The 19,726-nt window shown below is 31.9% G+C and overlaps 2 protein-coding genes, 1 non-coding gene and 1 pseudogene across 3 annotated transcripts in view; all 4 read left to right on the top strand.

The window, feature by feature from the left end:
- LOC107887459 (putative disease resistance RPP13-like protein 1) overlaps positions 1 to 19,726 on the top strand; it is a 66,159-nt gene that overhangs the window by 40,883 nt on the left and 5,550 nt on the right. The gene's annotated exons all lie outside the window — the stretch shown is intronic.
- Positions 13,637 to 13,719, top strand: TRNAS-GCU (transfer RNA serine (anticodon GCU)). Its single transcript has one exon. It is a non-coding gene; the product is annotated as a tRNA-Ser (tRNA).
- On the top strand, positions 15,062 to 17,024 carry LOC107887944 (probable pectate lyase 19; annotated as a pseudogene).
- On the top strand, positions 17,029 to 19,348 carry LOC121217302 (aconitate hydratase, cytoplasmic-like). Its single transcript, XM_041092824.1, has 3 exons — positions 17,029 to 17,127; positions 18,852 to 18,950; positions 19,037 to 19,348. The coding sequence occupies exons 1-3, from the start codon at positions 17,029 to 17,031 to the stop codon at positions 19,346 to 19,348; spliced, it is 510 nt and encodes a 169-aa protein (XP_040948758.1).

Raw genomic sequence — 19,726 nt, 5'->3', positions numbered from 1 at the left:
AAGAGCTCGCTGCCGAAACTTTCATGCTTCAATAGTTAGGGTTTTTGATTTTTCTAAGCTCAATTGTAAGTGATTCCTTGCCCCGTTTTTAATTATTTTCATATTTTTATGCTTATTGAAGCTTGAATTTCATGTTTCTACCATTTAGTTTAGATGAAATTAAAGTTTAAAAATTGACCCATTCATGATATAGTTGTAATTTGATGAGTGATGTTAGATAATGAATGTTTGAAGTGTTAATTACAAGTTTTACTAGATGAATTTCGATGAAAATGTTGAAAGAGGACTAAATTGTGAAGGATGGTAAAGTGTGCATAAAGTTGTGATTTTGTGAAATTGAGGGCTGTTATGAGCATGAAATATGATTTAGTGAAGTTTGAAATTTAAGAATTTAGTGAATTTTATTTTTACGAGCTTTGGGACAAAAGTGGAATTTTTGAAAAGTTATTGGAAAAAAATGTAAGTTTGCCAAAATATTGTGTATGAATTTTTCTTGAATGGAATATTGATAAAATGCATTAAATTGTATTAATATAGATCAAGAAAGAAGAAATAGTGGAAGTGATCGGGGAAAAGAGAAGGTTATCGACTAAATTACAAAAATAGTCGTTTTGCGTCCGAGGTAAGTTATGTGTAAATAATTGTAATATATTTTTATAAATTGTGAATTTTATTGATATGTGAATCAATATTGAATGTGGAAGGAAAATTGTTCATGAATTATTCAAGTGATAAAGTGTTGAAAATAAAGTGTTAAGTGTAAATTCTCGGTTGAACTTAGGAATAGAAGTGGATACAAGTGACATGTCACTAGAGACCAATGTTACAGTGTTACAGTGAGTCCCGGGTGCTGGGTGATCTAGCATGTGTTGCAGACACCTGACAGCTTGTGTGAGCAGGCCCGTGGACATTTCCAGTGTTATTGATCAGTGGTAGCTTTGGCTACATTTCAGTGGTAGCTTCGGCTACATATCAGTGGTAGCTTCGGCTACATATCAGTGTGGCACTTATGTGCTAAATCTCTACGTATCTGTGTATATTTTGAGTGTTCAACGGGATTAATAATGATTTAAAGTAAATATGAAATGAAGTGTATGCGCAGGTACAAATGAAAGAATGAGCATATGTGATAAATGTTAAGTGTATGAGTGCATGTGCAAGTGAAATGGGTAAGATTATGCATGTGTAAGTGATTGAAATTGCTAAGAAATGTTTGATTAGCTATATGAGAGAAATGTCAATTATTAAATGAGTACTTATTGTTTACATGTAACTTACTAAGCTATTTGTAGCTTACACATTTTCTTATTTCCTTTGTTTTATAGTGACTTGAGCTTGTTCGAATTGGGGATCGTCGGAGCTCGTATCACACTATCATAGCCATCTCTGTATTATGTGTTTTTCCAAAATGTTTAAAACTATGGCATGTATAGAGTCTTAATCATTTTGAGCATGTTCTTATGATATGGCTAAGATTAGCTATTGAAATGGTTAGTAAAGATTATGTTATGGTGTTATGTATGTGTAAATGGTAGCTAATACAAAGAAGTAGTTTCTTTGACAGCAGCAGTGATATGAATGTGAAAAATAACCATAAATAGTAGAAATGTAATTAGAGAGTGAATGATATATAGAATTAAATATTATCGAGTCTATTTTTACATGAAAGAAACGGGGTAGGCAAAGGAATTTTATATTTTGAGATATTTGAATTTTAGTGAGACAGGGTCAGAATGGTTTTTGAAGTCACCTGTTCTAACTTTAGAAAATCATTATAAATTGTACATAAATAATTATGGGTCATTATTTATATGTATAGATTCCTCAGTGAGTCTATTTTCAAAAGAAACAAACGATAACCTTATATGAATTCTGTACGATGAGATAATTGATTTTAAGTGTCAAGAGGTCAGAACTGTCAAGTAGTGAAACAGGGGAGACTTTAATGAATAAAGTGTACTAATTGGCTAAGACAAAAATTGTAAAAATTTTATGGTAAGAAGGTATATGAGTCTAGTTTTAGGAAAAATTTACAGATTTAAATTTTTAGTTTTCTAACTTGAGATATAATTAAATTAGTGACAGTCGCGCAGGTGGAAAGATTTGCTATGAACAGTGAATTTAATTTTAAAAGCAAATTTTTATGCTCCGAATTGGTAAGTTAAATTGGATGACATCTCGTACTCGACTCCGGCGACGGACTCAAGTAAGGGGTGTTACACACATTCCTTACGGTGATGGAAATTCTGAGTTGTCAAGGCTTGGTTTCTTTTGCAGAGAATAACTTACCTCCTAATATAAAAAAGCCGAGAATTAGAAACTGTTAGAATTTGGAGTATTTGGTTGATGAAAAAGAAGATAATAAGAGTATGAGTAGTACCCTCTGTCTTCTTGAGGACTTGTCTATCTATAATTGTCCATCTCTAATGTCTTTGTCATCGAAGGGGCGCAAAAATATTTGCAATCAGCTTCAACTTCTTGATATTACTGACTGCTCAAAACTGAGTTGCCTATTTTCAAACACCAAGTTTCCCATTACGCTTAAACATTTGAGAATTGGAGAATGTCCGGAGTTGGAATACATAACCCAAGAGTTTGAGGAAACCGCTTGTCTTGAATCTATTCTAATTTTTAGATCTGGAATTAAATCCCTACCACGAGGACTAGACAAGCTCATCCATCTCCAGGAGATTTGGTTGTATTCGTATTCAAATCTGGTTTCTTTTGAAGAAAGTGGGTTGCTCACCACCAGCTTCAGAGCTTTCGTAGTTTTTGATTGTGGAAATTTTTACCCAATTTTTTTTAAAGTTTGAATGATCTGGGCATGCTAGCAATGTTAAAGCAATTGAAGGTAATATTAATCGAAACTCTGGTTTTGAATTCAGTTGGAATTGAGTAATGAATTTATGATTTTTCAGTGATGCACTAATGAACGAACTAGAATGAGTTTTATTGCTAGAATATAAAGTGATGATTCATGTTTTTAGATGGTTAATGTCACATTAAAAAGAACTATTCGATTAGTGATTTAGAGATGGTCACTATTATGTCTATAATGAGAATTTGATGACATTGTTGGTTTGATGAAAATTACCATATGTTGCCTGATTTCAGAGTTTAATGTATCTAATGGTACAAAAAGATCTGAGTTTAAGATAGTGTTGATGACTTGAGCTATTGAAAGATTGTGAGTAATTATTGATTGACCTGTGGGAAGGCAAGTGTAGTTAAAAATGCTTGTATGGAAAATCCTCGTTTATTTTGTGCATGTTAGTTATTCGATTGATTTTATTTGATGATGGTCTAATTTTAGATAAATAAAAAGCTAAAGTGATGTTTCCTTTGAAAGTTTGAGAAACTCATAAATGTGTTAGTAAGTGATAAGCTAAATGAGTATAACGAGGATCGATTTTTGATTCTGAATTTTAGATTGGACCTGATTTATGTTATTATTATTCTGAAATGGAATTCGTGTACCAAAGAATTCGGAGTTATGAAAATATTTTTTTATGAAATTAAATTGATTAGTGGTTCTAAAAATTTAGTGAAATAATTTCATGAAATTTGAAAGTACCTTCTTCTGGCAAGATTTTCGGGGAAGAAAATCCCTAAAGGGGGGAGAGTTGTAACAGCCTGATTTTAGGCCTAGTCAGAACAGTGGTTTCGAGACCACAAATTCCACGAGAAAAAATTTATTTTTATTATATTTTTATGGTCTACAATTTCATGGAATGATTTCGTAAAAATTTCGTTCAAAAATTTAGACGTTTGGGCACTCAATTTAGCCAAAAGGACTAAATTGTAAAAAGTGCAAAAGTTGAGTTCTACATGTTAGTAGTGTCCAATTGGTATAAAATTTTAAATTGGAGGTCCTTATATGGTAATTAGACCATTGGTTAAGTTGGTGGACAAAAATGGACATGAGATAAGTGAAATGGGATATTTTAAAGTTAAGGGCATTTTGGTAATTTGATAATTAAAATGAATTAAAAAGACAAAATAGGCCAAGTTTTGATCATCTTCAACCCCAAGGCCAAATTTAGCATGGGTAGAAGCCATAGTTAGGGTTTTCATGCTTCCAAGCTCCATGGTAAGTGATTCTAAGCCTCGTTTTTAATGTTCTTTACGTTTTTTAGGCCCCGATAACTTGATTTAGCTTATTCTAGCAATAATTTAACCTAGGGTTCATATTTGGAAAAATACCCATAGGTGAAATGTGTTTATTTTGATGTTTTATGGTAGAATATGGAGCTTGAAATTATGTTAAACCACTTTTGCTAAGCGATTTTAAGTGAAAACGAGTAAAACGACATAATCGGTAAAAATACCTAATGTTCATAAGTAAGTGTCAGAGTGGGAATTTGATGTTGCCATAGAAGGGGAAAATGTTCAGTATGCCATAAAACATAAGAATAAGAGATGAATTTTAATTTTCGAGCTTTGGGGCAAAAGGGTAAATATGCAAAAGTGTAGGGGCAAAATTGTAATTTTCCCAAAGTTTGAGTTAAGGTCTGTTTTGATGAATGTGCATGTTAAATAAGTCAAATGTGTTATTATAGTTCAAGAAAGAAGTGGAATTGACCTTGATTGGAGAAAAGAAAAGATTAATGACTAAATTGCTAAATTTCTATATTATTGCACCAACATAAGTTGTATGTAATTAATACATTGTTATAATTATTTTTGTTATATTTCGTGATAATATATGTGAAAGGGTTGGATATGAAATAGTTATATTAAAGTTAGAAATTTGAAATTGATAGTTGATTTGTTTAAAATCAGCTTGGTTTATGGATATACCAACGGCAAGTAATGGTTGAAGTGATTTAAATGAATTATTAAATTGGTTATGGAGTTGAGTGGAAAGATTGATATTATAATGTGCTATGGAGAAATTGTAAATTATTGGAAAGTAAGAATCTCTGTGAAACTGTCGGAATGGTAAAGATTTGAATAAGGTATCGATGAACACGTGTGTAGTACTGTGTGAAGGCTACTACGTGTATCGATAAATAATGGTCACATGTGTAGTACTAAGTGAAGGCTACAATGTGTACCGAGAAGCTTTGGTCACGTGTGTAGTACTGTGTGAAGGCTACTACGTGAACCGTAAAACTTGATCACGTGTGTAGTACTATGTGAAGGCTACTACGTGAACTGTAAAACTTGATCACGTGTGTAGTACTATGTGAAGGCTACTACATGTATCGAATGATAAAAGTAACATGGGTAGTACTGTATGAAAAACCCCAAATATTTGTTGTTATACCGACATGTTCAATGAGATATGAGTATGTGATTGGAACGTGATAAGTTGCAAAAGAGTGACTGAAGTGATGACGTATTGTATTGTGTTATAAAATAAATGGTTATAGAGCTATGTGAATGAGGGATGTTGGAATAGAATAGATTTGGATAGTGACAGTAATGTTAGTTTGAAAAATCACGAAGAATTATAGAAATTGAGTTAATGGTTGAATAAGACATGAAATTAAAGCTTAATGAGTCTACTTTCACATAAAATAGAAAGAATGGCCAAAGGAGTTATATATTTTGAGATATTGGAATTTTAGTGAGACAAGTTCTGAATGATTTCGAAATCCCCTGTTCTAACTTTGGAAAATCACTAAAAATTGTACAAAAATAATTATGGTTTATAATTTACATGCTTGAATTTCTCAATGAGTCTATTTTCAATATAAACAAACGGGAGCATCATTTAAATTTTGTACAAAGAGATAATTAACTTTTAGTGAAGAGGGGACAGAGCTGATGAGCAGTGAAACAGGGGAACTTTAAAGAATAAACTGTACTATTTGGCTGAACTAAAAATTCTGAAAATTTTATGGTAAGAAGATATGTGAGTCTAGTTTCAGGGAAAATTAACGGATCTTAATTTGGAGCTCTATATCTCTAGATAAAAATAATTTTGTGACTCTGACTCGGATAAATAGCTTTGAATATACATGTGAGTGAATAGTAAAATTATAGTTAATGTTGTTTAAGTGTGTTATACACATTAAGGATGTGGAATGGAGAGGAGGAGGAGGAAAATTGGAAAATATATGAATGATTTGAGTATAATGGGTCATATGCTCGATTATAATTAATAGATGATGAAATAAAAATGATGCTTATATTTGCACATTATTTGTCTTGGTTTAAGCTCATGTGGAAAAATAAAGTTTCATAGTATGTGTATATGGTATATTTGGAATATGTTTTAGCATGAAGTAATGTCATAAATGATTTATGAATTAACATATGTTGGTAAATTTAATTCAAGTATAAATGTTGCGTTCATCCATGCTTATAATGCTTATGTTATATGTTTATTTGGATAACATCTTTGATGTACATACTTAGGCTTTGGTCAAGTTGTGGCTGGATTATGCCACGATAAACTTATAAGTCATGCATTGAAATGGTAAGTGCCTAAATGGAAATATGCTTGTGATCATGACCGGGTGGTAAGGTTTAAATTGTGTAATCTCTAGTGAAATAGTTTATCATGTGGTTAGTTCCAAAAAGAATTATGTTTAAATGCACTAGCTTGCGACTATGGTTGAATGATATGTTTATGTCTTGTGTGATATGCATAGAAAATGGATGTGGAAAGGTAACGAAATAGTAAGTTCATATTTGAAGTGAAAAATGATGAAAAAGGGGATGATGATTTGAATTGATGTTGTTATTTAAGCTAAAGTGATATTTTTATTGCAAAATTGAGAATTTCATAAATGTGTTAATAAATAGTATAATCGATAAATGTTGAGTTAAATAGTAAATACGTATTAGTGTTCAACTTACTAATATTGAATTGTACGTGAATTATATGGAAATTGCTAATGAAATGATTTGAAATAAAGGAATTATTGTGGTACTGAAATGTACACTGGATTGAGAAATTGACTTGAATTGTGAACATGAGAATTGTGAATGAAATGAGATGAACAAATGGTAAAAGCTATAAGATTTGGTTGAATGATTATGTATTGAACCTGGTAAGCTCTATTTAGCAACTCAAATATAATAATTTGAAAGTTTTAATTTAGATAAATTTTTTTCAACTCGGTATAATAGGTTAAAAATGTATGTGTTCTAGTAATGCTTCGTACCCTATTCCGGCGTTGAATACAGGTAAGGGGTGTTACATTCAATTAACTGTGTACAATTGTTTGGCTGACATATCATTTCCATCTGAGGGTTTTCCTGCCAATCTCACATCACTTGCAATCTCAAATGCACCCAAAATTTATAGGTCACTTGTGGAATGGGGATTAAATAGACTCACAGTCACCTCTCTTCAAATATTGTGCATCGGAGGTGGAGGATGCTCAAACGTGGTGTCGTTACCAGAAGAAGGGATTGGAATGATGCTGCCTCCTTCTCTCACCCATATCATCCTTTCAGAATTTAAAAACCTGGAATCCATCGCCTCTCTTCAAGGATTGGAAATCAGTGATTGTCTCAAGCTAACATCTCTTTCGGAAAAAGACATGCTTCACTCGCTTGGCTTTTTACTTAATTAGAGGTGTCCGTTGCTGAAAGAAGAGTGCCCAAGCGATAAAGGACGAGAGTGGTCTAAGATTTCCCACATACCCCTTGTTCAAATTGATGGTAAAAGAGTCATCCCGAGGGAATCAAATTAAAAGATAGTCGCAAAATCTGTGATTGGTTTTTTTCAGAGTCATGGGAGAGGTACAAAAAACCATTTCAAACATTTCTAACTTTCCTTAGGAACAAGATAATAATAGCAATTAGTATAAATTTATTTATTGATATTTGCAGGCATTGAAAGCTAAGTTGGCGTGGAAGTGGGCTTTCAGAAAGATCCTTTGAAGGAAAAGTAAAAAGATGTCACTTCTCTTCGGTATTTGTATATAACCATCCTGATGCCATTGAAGAGAATTTTTGTGATTTTGGAGAATATTTTGGATTCTTAGATGTGATGAATTTGATATGGTTTAAATCATATGATATAAGCATGTGAAACATTGCTTATTTCCATCATTTTGCAGTATTGCTGTCTGATCTTTCTTATATATTTATTTATTTTTAAAGGTGATGAAAGCTAAATCGACGAGGTAGTGTTGATTTCAGAAGATCTGTTCAAGAAAACTAATGAAGACATGGGGTAGAGAGTTGGAGAATAAACAAGGAAAAAAGAAGTCGAAGAGAGGGTGCTAGACTTTCTTCGATCTTAGAAAAAGTTTGAGCAACTCATCATTAAGAATTGCGGTGGTCAAAATTCTCATCTTGGATGGCAGATTCTTGTTTCAAGAATTTGTCAGCTTCGCAAATGTAAAAGATGTGATGAATTTGGTATACTTTAATATGAGCTTGAAATTATATTTAAACCATATAACATGCTTATTTCCATCATTAATTTTGCATGATTCCCGTCTTATCTTTCTTTCTCATTTTGCATTAGTAAAGTGTTTGATTGGATCTGCAGAGTATCCTTTGTTAGACATCGTTAAACACATCCTGGTGACATTGCTATGCCAATCCTAAGTTTAGTCAATCTTTTTAAAATTTTCAAAGACAAAGTATAAATGTTGATGAGATGTTATTGGCATATTGTGATGGAGTGTCCCTTTGCAAAATTACCACACTTCAATGGGTGGAATTTGTCATTTAGTATTTTGTAAAAGGCTAGTAAAAGGGTGGGTGGTGTTTCAGTATTTTCAGATGTTTGTAAACTGTTTTTTTTGGCTTTGGGGTTTAATTTTGTAGTACCATTAGGTCATCGGTTTTTCTATAATGTGAGCTTTGTCTATTGTAATCTCGTGTTCACTTTTTTATTCTGGCAATGGAATTATTCCCAAAGTACGTATATTATTTTGATCTTTATTTTTTTATTTTAATTTTTGTATATACTACTTTGATATAATACGGATGAATAAGATGAACATCAATATAAATGAGTTTAATTTGACATTAAACTTCAATCTTATAACATTTTCCTTATTTTGAATATATAGTTTTATTTATTCATAAAAATTATATTTATTTAAAAGTAAGATCAGTTTAACTCAATTAATTAGTTGAATTGGCCTGAAGATTTTTGTATTCATTTATTAAAAATTTTTTATTCAAATTTAATTTTAGTCGATATAGTCTTAGCTCGAGTTTGAGCGTTCTGAGGCACATTTATCCTCTTATTCAATAGTTGGAGTGAGTTATATATAGTTCTAAGTATTGTATTTATCCTCTTATATACTTCAGCCAATGCAAGTCGTAAAGTATCAAAGAAGATTTTTGTCTTTCTTTTAATTGTCATGATCCTTTTTTGCTCAATTGAAATAAAAAAAAAATCAGCTTGAGGCTTATTTTAAAATATGGAAGTTTTGATTTTAAGAAAAGTGTGGATTTTATTTTAAAAAAAAAAGGAGTTGTCACTAGATATTTTTGGTTAGGTGTGATCGATTACCTATAAAATCACATTTTATAATGAAATTTTAAAGTCTCTCTAAAATTGACAATTTTTAGGTATGCGTTGAAATCCAAAGAAAAAAAAAGATTCGAGAGTCAATTACGCGTATGAAGGGTTATAGCACCATTACGACTACCAAAATTGGTACATTATTGATTACGTGTTGTATGATAATTCTAAATTTAAGGAAATATGTTGATGATTTTGAAGAGAGAAATAGAAAATGTGTCTTAGGAAAAGCGTTTTCTACAAAACTCATTTTCTTTTGACAAATTAGTATATTTTTTACAATATATTTATTAAAGAGAAATTGAACTCAAACACTAAATAATAAAACTACTAACATTTAACCATTTGACTAAAAAAAGCTAATATGTCAAAAGAATATACATTTGTACAAAAGATTTTTTCTAAGATGTGTTTTCTGTTTCTCTTTCCAAAATAGAATTATTTTCCCAAATTTAGGAAATATCGATCTAATTCCCTAACTTTTTTTTTATTTCGACATTTTTATCTAATTTTCTCATTCTAATTTTCTATTTCACTTTTTTTTCCTTTTTCCCTTTTTTTATTCTCTCCTGTTTCAATTTTATTTCTTTCTTTTCTTCCTATTCTCTTTCTCTCTTTCCAAACCTTAGCTGTCGCCGGCAAGCACCATAGCCGCACTCCGGCATTTGTTCTTCGGTCCAAATAATGGCATTGGTCAACTCTTTTCCTCCTTCTCTTTCATTTCCAAATAATAAGTTGTGTCGTCACTGCTTGTTTCGATGATGTCGCTGATCGGAGAAGCCACCAAATGATCCACATTTCCTTTCTCTCTCCCGTTTCTTTTCTACTTTACTTTTTTTTGTTTTTAAAGCCCTTGATTGCCGTTTCACTGCCATTGCTCTCCGTGGTCGAACCGAGCCACCACCGTCAATGGCCTTGCCTCTAGTTAACATGCACTACTGCTCAGCCTCTTGTTTCTTTCCTTTTTTTTTTTACCGTCGCCTCTCCTGTCTAATTGAAAAGTCTAAAATATAGAGTTATATTTAGCACTTCTAGACTGGTAATTCATGCAAATTTTAAGTGTTTGATAACAAATTTTGGGATTTTTATGACAACTTTGTCCTGTTAAATGATACTAAGATGAATTTGCTAATTTGATCATTTTATACACTAAAACACATGATTGCAATTTTTGAGACAGTTGATGCATTGGAAGAAAAGATAGTCTTGAAGCTCACCCTTTTGGTGCTTAATGTTATTGCATTTCTACAACACAAGCCATGTAGAAGAGGGTTGATATATGGTCATCTTTGGACCCAATTAAAGGCTTATTAGACTTTGAAAATTCTCTTGACCCAATTAAAGAATTGGGTCAGCAAAAATGGATAGCTTGCTAAGGAGATAAGAGCCTAAACCATCCATTAAGGAGGAGAAGTCCCAACTGTCTATAGAGCTGCCCAAATCAACCACCCAAGACTTAGTAAAACATTTAAAATCAACCACAAAATTCTCATATGTGACCTTCCTACTCCTCTCCTCATTTTAAGGTTTCTTTCCCACGAATCAAGCAAAAATTTCAAAGTTATCCACTCACTCATTTGAAGGCTCTCATTTGCTAAAAATAGCAAATCTTTACAAGTATAAATAGCCCTAGCTATTCACTCATTGCACTCATTCCTCACTCACCATCTCTTTTCCCATTCTTCATTCTTTCACTTCCCATTTGAGCGAGCAATACAAGAGTTTGAGAGACGCATTGTAGAAGTTCTTTGAGTAGCAAAATTTGGAATCTTAAAAATAATTGTGTGAAGGAGCAAAGCAGAAGGAAGGAGGAAAAGGAACACAAGTTGAGTTATAGAGAAACACCATATTTGTCTTCTAGTTACTTTCCTCTTCTTTTTTTTTTTAACTTTTTAATTTGTTATGAATTGATGAACATGATTGTTAAATATTTTCTCTTTCAATTTAATTAACATGACTTAATTTTGTTGTTGTTAGATTTATTGCATTCTTTTAACTTAGATTGTTAAAATTTTGTTAATGATGTTATGTGCCTTGGTTGGTTATTCATTCAGATAAAATCATGAGCATGTTATTCATACATTATAAATGTAGGGAAGCAATCCAATTAACTATTTAATCCAAGCAAGATTTGCAACACCCCTAATCCATCTCTTTCGTTAGATTAGGGTTACAGAGCATTCCTACACTAAACAGAACATTCATCATCAAAACAGAAACAATTATGCAATTCAAGAACTATCATTGAATAAATCAATAAAAATAACAAAATTCAAATCACTTAAACAATATTAGCAAATTAATATACAATTAAATGTTAAAAATAACATATATGCCATAAAATGTACTTTTAAAAAATATATATGCTATACAATTAAAATACTATTATTACCATATAAAAATAATATTTTAAACTTAGATATATATGGGCGTGTGAAAAGCTATAAAAAAATTAGATTTGTATGTAACTGTTTGTAATTATCTGCACAATTAATCTAATTTTTATTCTGTAGTTAGTTGCTCTAATTACACTTGGGAACATTTGGTTAGTTGAATCTTACATTACAGTTTGTAATATTACATTCTTAAATGAGATTACGGTGTTTGGATTCTTGAAAATTTTGGTCATCTCATTCTCACATTCTTGAATAATGTCAAGATATCATTAGTAAAATATAATTTTGTTATAGTTCATTTATTAGGTTATCTCAGATTCCGGATTGAAAACAAAAGTTAACATTTATTTTTATTATATTAGTGAATATAATTTTCCCAGAATAAGTGTAATTAAAAACCAAAATGGTTTTTTTTTCTTCTTTTTCTTTTCTCTCTTAACTTTTAAAAACCTTAGTTTAACTTTTTCAATTTTTTCATGATGGAAAAAAATAAATCACAGATTGTGAGTAATGCATAAAAAAATGTCATAAAACAAAAATTAATAGAAAATTATGTGAATGTGATGATTAAAGGTTATGATTATCACTCCATTTCCGAAACATTAAAATTATATATATGTATATATATATATATATATCACAACTATTTTGTGAAATTTTTAGTTTCAATCAAAAAAACAAACCATATAAATATGTTATCATACTTAAATTTAAAAATTGTTGAACTGAATTTATATGATAAATTAAGGTGTAATAAAAATTAATTTCTTAAATTATTATACTTTTATAAATAAATTTATCATTTTATTTAAGCCACTAGACGATTAATGTAACACCCCTCAGTTGGCTTGGTCGCCGGACTTGAGTTACAGGATGCTACATCACTATTGAAACTTTATCACATGCACACATAGTTTCAAGCAAGATCAGTTTCATGAAAATTTACAACATTTACAGAGGTGTTCGCGGCTAAACAATCATACAACTTCAGAAACAGTTTAATATGTGTTTAAGGACCATTGAGCAAATCTTCAAAGAAATCAGTGTAAGTATCGATACACAAACTAATGTATTGATATTTTGTAAAATGAGTATCGATACTAACAAGAAAAATGATACCAACTTAGCATTTTGTCAATTCTTGAATCCAAACATTTTATCAATAGTCAAGCACAGGTATGGATATTTTTACCCTAAGTATTGATACTTAAGCACTATCATTTCAACATTGAGATATCGATACTTATAACTTGAATATTGATACCTTTGTACAAATCGACAAAAATACGAAAAAATAGGGCAAAATTCGTGCTCAAACATTTTCCTTTTCAACATGCATCCTCAACACAATGGGTGAGTTTGGATGGGCGGTGCATTTACCTATGATTAGTGTAAAAATTACAGTGGCGGTAAGATTAGATACTGTAGTGATATCTAACATCCAATTGACCATACTTATAACCCAAAACTACATCAATACTTCAACAATTCAGACCCAAATAAAACCAATAAAATAAGGATAACATCCAACAACATTCTAAAATTCCAAAATCATAATATTATTGGACATCCACCTCTCATCCCGACCTCGGCCCCATCCTCCAACCCCGAGGTCGACTGCTGTTTTCCCAATTATTGGTAGATAATATTATTGTATTAGAACTAAGATTTTATATTATTGGCTGAGTATTAAGTGACCATCTATTCTTCCCACACGTAGCTTCAGCTATTTAGCTTGGACAGCATCTCAAATTATTTGTTATTTTAATCTTAATTTACGCTATAAATTAGTGTCGCTTTGGCCGAGTGGTTAAGGCGTGTGCCTGCTAAGTACATGGGATTTTTCCCGCGAGAGTTCGAATCTCTCAGGCGACGTTAAAATTTTTGTCAACCCCAGATGAGATGCCCGCCACCGGCGACGTCAGGGGCGGGTATTGGTGTTGATGGAGCCTTCTTGGACAGTTGCGTTCTTGGTCTCCTCTGTTGAGGTTTTCTTCCTATGTTGGCAGTGCTGGGAGTTTTGTGGTGGTTTAGCGACGGCTTCATTCGCATCTCGTTTAGCCTTTCGAGCTTACAGAATTTAAAAGTACCTTCTCATATGATTGTTTCTTCAAACGTTGCAACTGCGCATACGCTTCTTGTTGGATGTCATTTGCAGCTTTGAACTGGTACTGCAATTCGCTTAACTTTTCGGTTTCCTCATGGTATTTTCTCTTAGCTGCCTTAGTGATCGCCTCAGCGTTTTTCAGGTTGGCTTCCTTCTTTAAAGACAGTAGAAACAGAAGAATAGAATAAGCAACCAAAATATAAGTAAGTTGAATTTTTTTCCCTCTCGAGATTTCCATCATCATACCCAAATATTCTAGTCGAATGTTTTTTGACACAGCTCGGATTTGCATACACAGCTCGAGATTTCCTTCTTTAAACACAGCTCGCTTTACAAGAAATGGAAGTCTTAAAAGAATAGCACATTTCCATGATAAATATATATTCTCATATTATGCATAGAAACTTTGATCATGCCCAATTGTTTCTTAATAGATTTAACGTTTCCTTTTGGGATTTTGAAGAAAAAGTGGTATGATGTGGAATAATGAAATACTTTTTGTTGACAGTTGTGCAAGTTGTGAATGGATTGTTGAATTTTTTGTTCAATCCATGGCAAACTTTACAATAAAAAGGAAAAACATTTCTATTTTAAATGACAGTTAGGTTTTAGTGGTCAAAATGGTTAAATTCTTGATGGTTTTGCCAATTGGCGACCTAAGATTTCCATGATTAGATGTTGGAGTTTTGGCAGCAAAACAAAAGCAAAAACAAAAGAGAGCAGAAGCAAAATCGAGAGGAAAGAGTTTGAACAGGAAGATAACTGAAAATTCTCATTGATTTCATTAAAGCAGAAGCAAAATCGAGAGGAAAGAGTTTGAACGGGAAGATAACTGAAAATTCTCATTGATTTCATTAAAAAATATAAAATATATGTAAGTTGGATGATAATTGGACAGTTACCTAATGACATGGATAGTTTAATTAAAGGTAAACTCACAGTTTATCAAAATCAAGGCCTCAGCCGACTAAAGTCGGCAACTTAGAGTACTAGATATTTAGGTTTTAACACTTTTTCTTTAGTTTTAAAACCTTGGCCTTACCATATCACCTAGATAATTAAACCAAGGAAATATACCTAAAAAGAGAAACATATATAAAGAGAACAATAATGGAGGTAACTAAGCTAAGGGTTGTTTTCCTTTTTTCTTTTTTCACCCTAATTCCAAAGCTATGGGCAAATATTGCTGAATTTGATGATTTTTGGAAGCAACGTGAAGAAGAAGCCTGGAAGATTGCTCTAACAGCTTATGAACGGTGCCCAGAAAATGTTACCAGTCACTTGAACTATCATGTTAACAAGTAAATTATAACTTTCTTTTGAAATTACATATATTGAAATTTGAAATATAGAATCGAATGTAACAAATTAAAAATATCTACAAGGACTAATTAAGCTAATTAAACTCTTAGTTACTCTTGCTTCCATTACTGTCTATGTCAAATAGCAATCTATCATATTTGTATTTTGGACCATTAACTCATAATGTTATTGAGTTGTAATAATCATAGGCCTTTAGCTTAATGATAAAAATATCATTATTTAGATGGATTAAAGCCAATGGTTCCAATGTTAGTTCCCTTAACAAGTTACCATCTCCTGAAACTTTCTCAATTTGTATGTTAAATGCAGGCATTATATATTATATTAGATAATTTGTTGCAGGGTTCTTAAAAAAACTTTGTCCAACCAACCCTTAGAATTTAAGGATGTTATTACTAATAGCACGAGAAGATCCTTGAGGGACAAACATAAGAACACTAGTCCATGCATGACGATCAATCCAATTGATAGGTGCTGGAGATGCAAGAAGAACTCCAAGAATCGCAAAAGACTATCAAAGTGTGTCCTTGGTTTTGGCCACAAAATCCGGGGAAGGGAATACGGGAGAATAGTATTTGGTTGCCGATAATTCTGATGATGATGTTGTAAATCCTAAACCAAGAACTTTACGTCACGCTGTGATTCAAAAGAGACCATTATGGATAATTTTTGCTCCTGATATGAACTTTAAGTTATCACAAGAGCTAATGGTTAAAAGCCATAAAACAATTGATATGGATAATTTTTGCCCATGATATGAACATTAAATTATCACAAGAGATAATGGTTCAAAGCCATAAAACAATTGATAGTCGTGGATCAAATGTTTATATAGCATATGAATGTGGCATTACACTTCAATTTGTGCACAATGTCGTAATTCATAACATTCATGTTCATCGCACTGTTAAAAGTAATGGTGGCCTAATAAGAGACTCTGAAGATCATTATGGTTATCGCACAGTTGGCGATGGAGATGGGATTTCCATATTTGGATCATCAAGGATTTAGCTTGATCATATTTTCATGTCTGAGTGTCAGGACGGACACATTGATGCAATATAAGGTTCCACTGCCATTACCATTTCAAATTGTCATTTCACCCCATCATGGTCATGTAAGTTTTATCTTAAAATACTCAACATGGTACACATTTTGTAATCTAGTTTTCAACTAAACATTCTTGGATTTTTCTTTCAGGTGATCTTGTTAAGTGCAAGTGATACCTATTCTAAAGATCAATATATGCAAGTCGCACTTGCATTCAACCTTTTTGGAAAAGAATTAATACAAAAAATGCCATTTTGGAAAAGAATTGATACAAAAAATGCCTAGATGCTGATGGGGATACTTTCATGTTGTCAACAATGACTACACTTATTGGAAATTGTATGCCATTGGAGGTAGCATGCATCCCACTATTATTAGCCAAGGCAACAGGTTCATTGCTCCAGATAACCCCCTAGTTAAAGAGGTAAATGAAAATATAACAAATTAATCGATAACATTTATTAATTTTATATAGTGGTAAGCACAATGCAATTGAAAATGTACCTACGATTATACCACTAAATTGTTTTTGTTCAATGCATTTCTATAGATAACCCATAGGAACTATGCACCAGAGTCAGAATGGAGGAATTGGATATGGAGAGCAGAAGGAGATCTATTCATGAATGGAGCATTTTTTTGTAACATCTGGGCCACCCTCACCTCCCCATTTCAAATTCAAAAAGAAGGATATAATTAAAGCTATGTCTGCAACATTTGTTGGAAGACTCACTAGATTCTCTGGGACTCTTAAATGTAAGGAAGGAGTTAAAGTGCTAGAAATAACTCTTAGTTCTACAAAAGTTCGCAACGATTTGTTTTTCTTTGATGCATCAAGAAATTTAGATCTCCTTTGAAAATGTGAGTATGGTATGGGTTAACAGGATATATAATGTATTAAATTTTCTTAAATTTAATAAAATTAATGCATTAGATGTAAAAATTTCTAGACTAATTTTTAAAAGGGTAAATTACACCAATAGTCACTCAACTTTGATGTAGTTCACAAAACAGCTACTCTGGTTTCAATTCAATCACTCAACTTTCAAAAAATGATAAATTGGTCACTACCATTACAAATGTAACAGAAAGTTGAGGTGTCCCGTTAACTTGCCATGTTGGCATCCCATGTGGAAAACAGCCTCTACAACATCCCCTATTAACTTGTAGTTGTAGAAGAAGAAGAATAAAGAGAAATAAAGAAAAAAAAATTCCCTACTCAGGTCACCTTTGATTCATCCAGGGCGGCCTCTACACCATCCCCAATCTCTTACCTTACAAGAATTCGACCCTCTCCCCGACCACCCCTTTCCCTTTGCTAATTATTTCGTGTTTCTAGATCACTGAAAAAGGCAAACCATAATAAAGTAATTTTTTGTTAATTTTTTTGAGAAAAATTTGAAACACGAAATTGAGAATCAACAAAGTAATCCTACACGATGTTGTGTGTGGACGGTGGGCTAACAAGAATCTTCTTCAACAAGAAACCTTGCATCCCACTATTATTATTAGCCAAGGCAATAGGTTCATTGCTCCAGATGACCCCTTAACTAAAGAGATAAATGAAAATATAACAAATTAATCAGTAACATTTATTAAATTTGTATCGTAGTAAGCACAATGCGACTGAAAATGTACCTATGGTTATACCACTATATTGTTTTTTTTCTATGCATTTCTATAGATAATCAATAGGAACTATATACATCCGAGTCAGAATGAATGAATTAAGTGTGGAGATAATAAGGAGACCTGTTCATGAATTGAGCATTTGTTAGAACAATTGGGCCACCCTCACCTCCCCATTTGAAATTCAAATATATATATATATATATATATAATTAAAGCTAAGCCTATTACATTTGTTGGAAGACTCACTTTGAATATATATGACGAAATTATTGCAAGTTTAAACACATAATAAGAATGATTGTATTATTGCATCTTTAATCAAATAAAATTTAGAAATCAAACATTTTAAAATGTTATGTAATCTAAATTAAAGAAAAATACCATATACACCTAAATATTATCCTTATACTATATTTCAAATTGCATTTTAATCCTTTTATTAAAAAAGTTTGAAAATTTCGATCCTATCTACGTTAGAGGAACTAAAATAGTCTATTCATAAAAAAATTTGCCTTAAAACATTCATATTGGTATTAACGAAAATGCAGCGCCTAGTACATTTTCTTACTTTTGGATTAGTCATGCCACAATATTTTAGACAATTTAGTTTGATACTATTCATGCAATGGTGTTCCAAAAATTGGGCACTGCAGATTTTCTCTTTTGTTACTTGGCCTTTCAATATTTTTCCAACCCTTTTCAATGTGAAAAGTTCTATTTATCAAGTCCGTGATGCATCATGGATCCAAGATCACAAATTTAAATTTGGAAGTTGATACAATAATATGATAATAATAGTGGTTTACGAGGATGCTCATTTTTTCTCTTGTGAATAGCTAGTCCAGGTTGATATTGTGTTAGCAGCATCTTTAGGTCCTTATTTCTGTATTTTCAGGTTGATATTGATTTCGAGAAAGAGCCTACAGGGACAGGAAAATCGGGGAAAAGTATATATTTCAAGGATATATGGCCTAGTAATGATGAGATCGCACAGGTAAATAATCTGTGAAGTCACTTGAAAGTTGACAGTGTTGCATACTATTTTGAGCCCAAATGACGTGGAATTTTGTAACGTGACAGGTTGTTCAATCTAGTGTGTTGCCTGATATGTTGAAGAGCACCTATGAAGCCATCACAAAGGGCAACCTGATGTGGAATCAACTTTCCGTCCCTGCTTCCACGCTTTATTCTTGGGATCCAAACTCAACATACATTCACGAGCCTCCATATTTCAAAAACATGACCGTAGAACCACCAGGCCCGCATGGAGTGAAAGATGCCTATTGCTTGCTCAATTTTGGTGACATTATTGACATTATTACCACCGACCACATCTCTCCTGCAGGTAGCATCCAAAAGGATAGCCCTGTTAATATTAATATTTATAGTTAGATATTAATATTTAATAATGAAACAATAAACAAGTTTTGAATGATTTATTAAATGAATTTTTAATGAATGATAAATGAGTTTGTTCATAAACATAAATTAATTGAACAAGCTTTGTTTGTACTCAATATATTTAATAAATGAGTTTGTTTGTTTGTTCATTTATTTAGCTTAACAATCGAATATCAGTGAATAAAAATTAGATTGTTTTCAATATTCATTTATAGCCCTATGCAACGGTAAAAGATATATTGTGCTTTCAATGGGAGACACAAGATTAAATCTTGAAAATAATATTATTGGAAGGGATAGTTACATATCTCAAATGTGGACCATAAAACAGGCATGAAGAATAATAAAAAAAATATAAAGAAAGTTTAA

The sequence above is a fragment of the Gossypium hirsutum genome, chromosome D05 (genome assembly GCF_007990345.1).
Source record: "Gossypium hirsutum isolate 1008001.06 chromosome D05, Gossypium_hirsutum_v2.1, whole genome shotgun sequence".
Taxonomy (NCBI): domain Eukaryota; kingdom Viridiplantae; phylum Streptophyta; class Magnoliopsida; order Malvales; family Malvaceae; genus Gossypium; species Gossypium hirsutum.
Note: the sequence above shows the minus strand (reverse complement) of the source record. Positions and strands in the feature narration are given on the sequence as shown.

Excerpts from the sequence above, each read along its gene's own strand:
- LOC121217302 (XM_041092824.1), top strand. The coding sequence starts at position 17,029 with ATGTCTGCAACATTTGTTGGAAGACTCACTAGATTCTCTGGGACTCTT. Across the intron at positions 17,128-18,851 it reads TAACTCTTAGTTCTACAAAA|GTTGATATTGATTTCGAGAA; the intron begins GTTCGCAACGAT and ends CTGTATTTTCAG. Across the intron at positions 18,951-19,036 it reads GTAATGATGAGATCGCACAG|GTTGTTCAATCTAGTGTGTT; the intron begins GTAAATAATCTG and ends GTAACGTGACAG.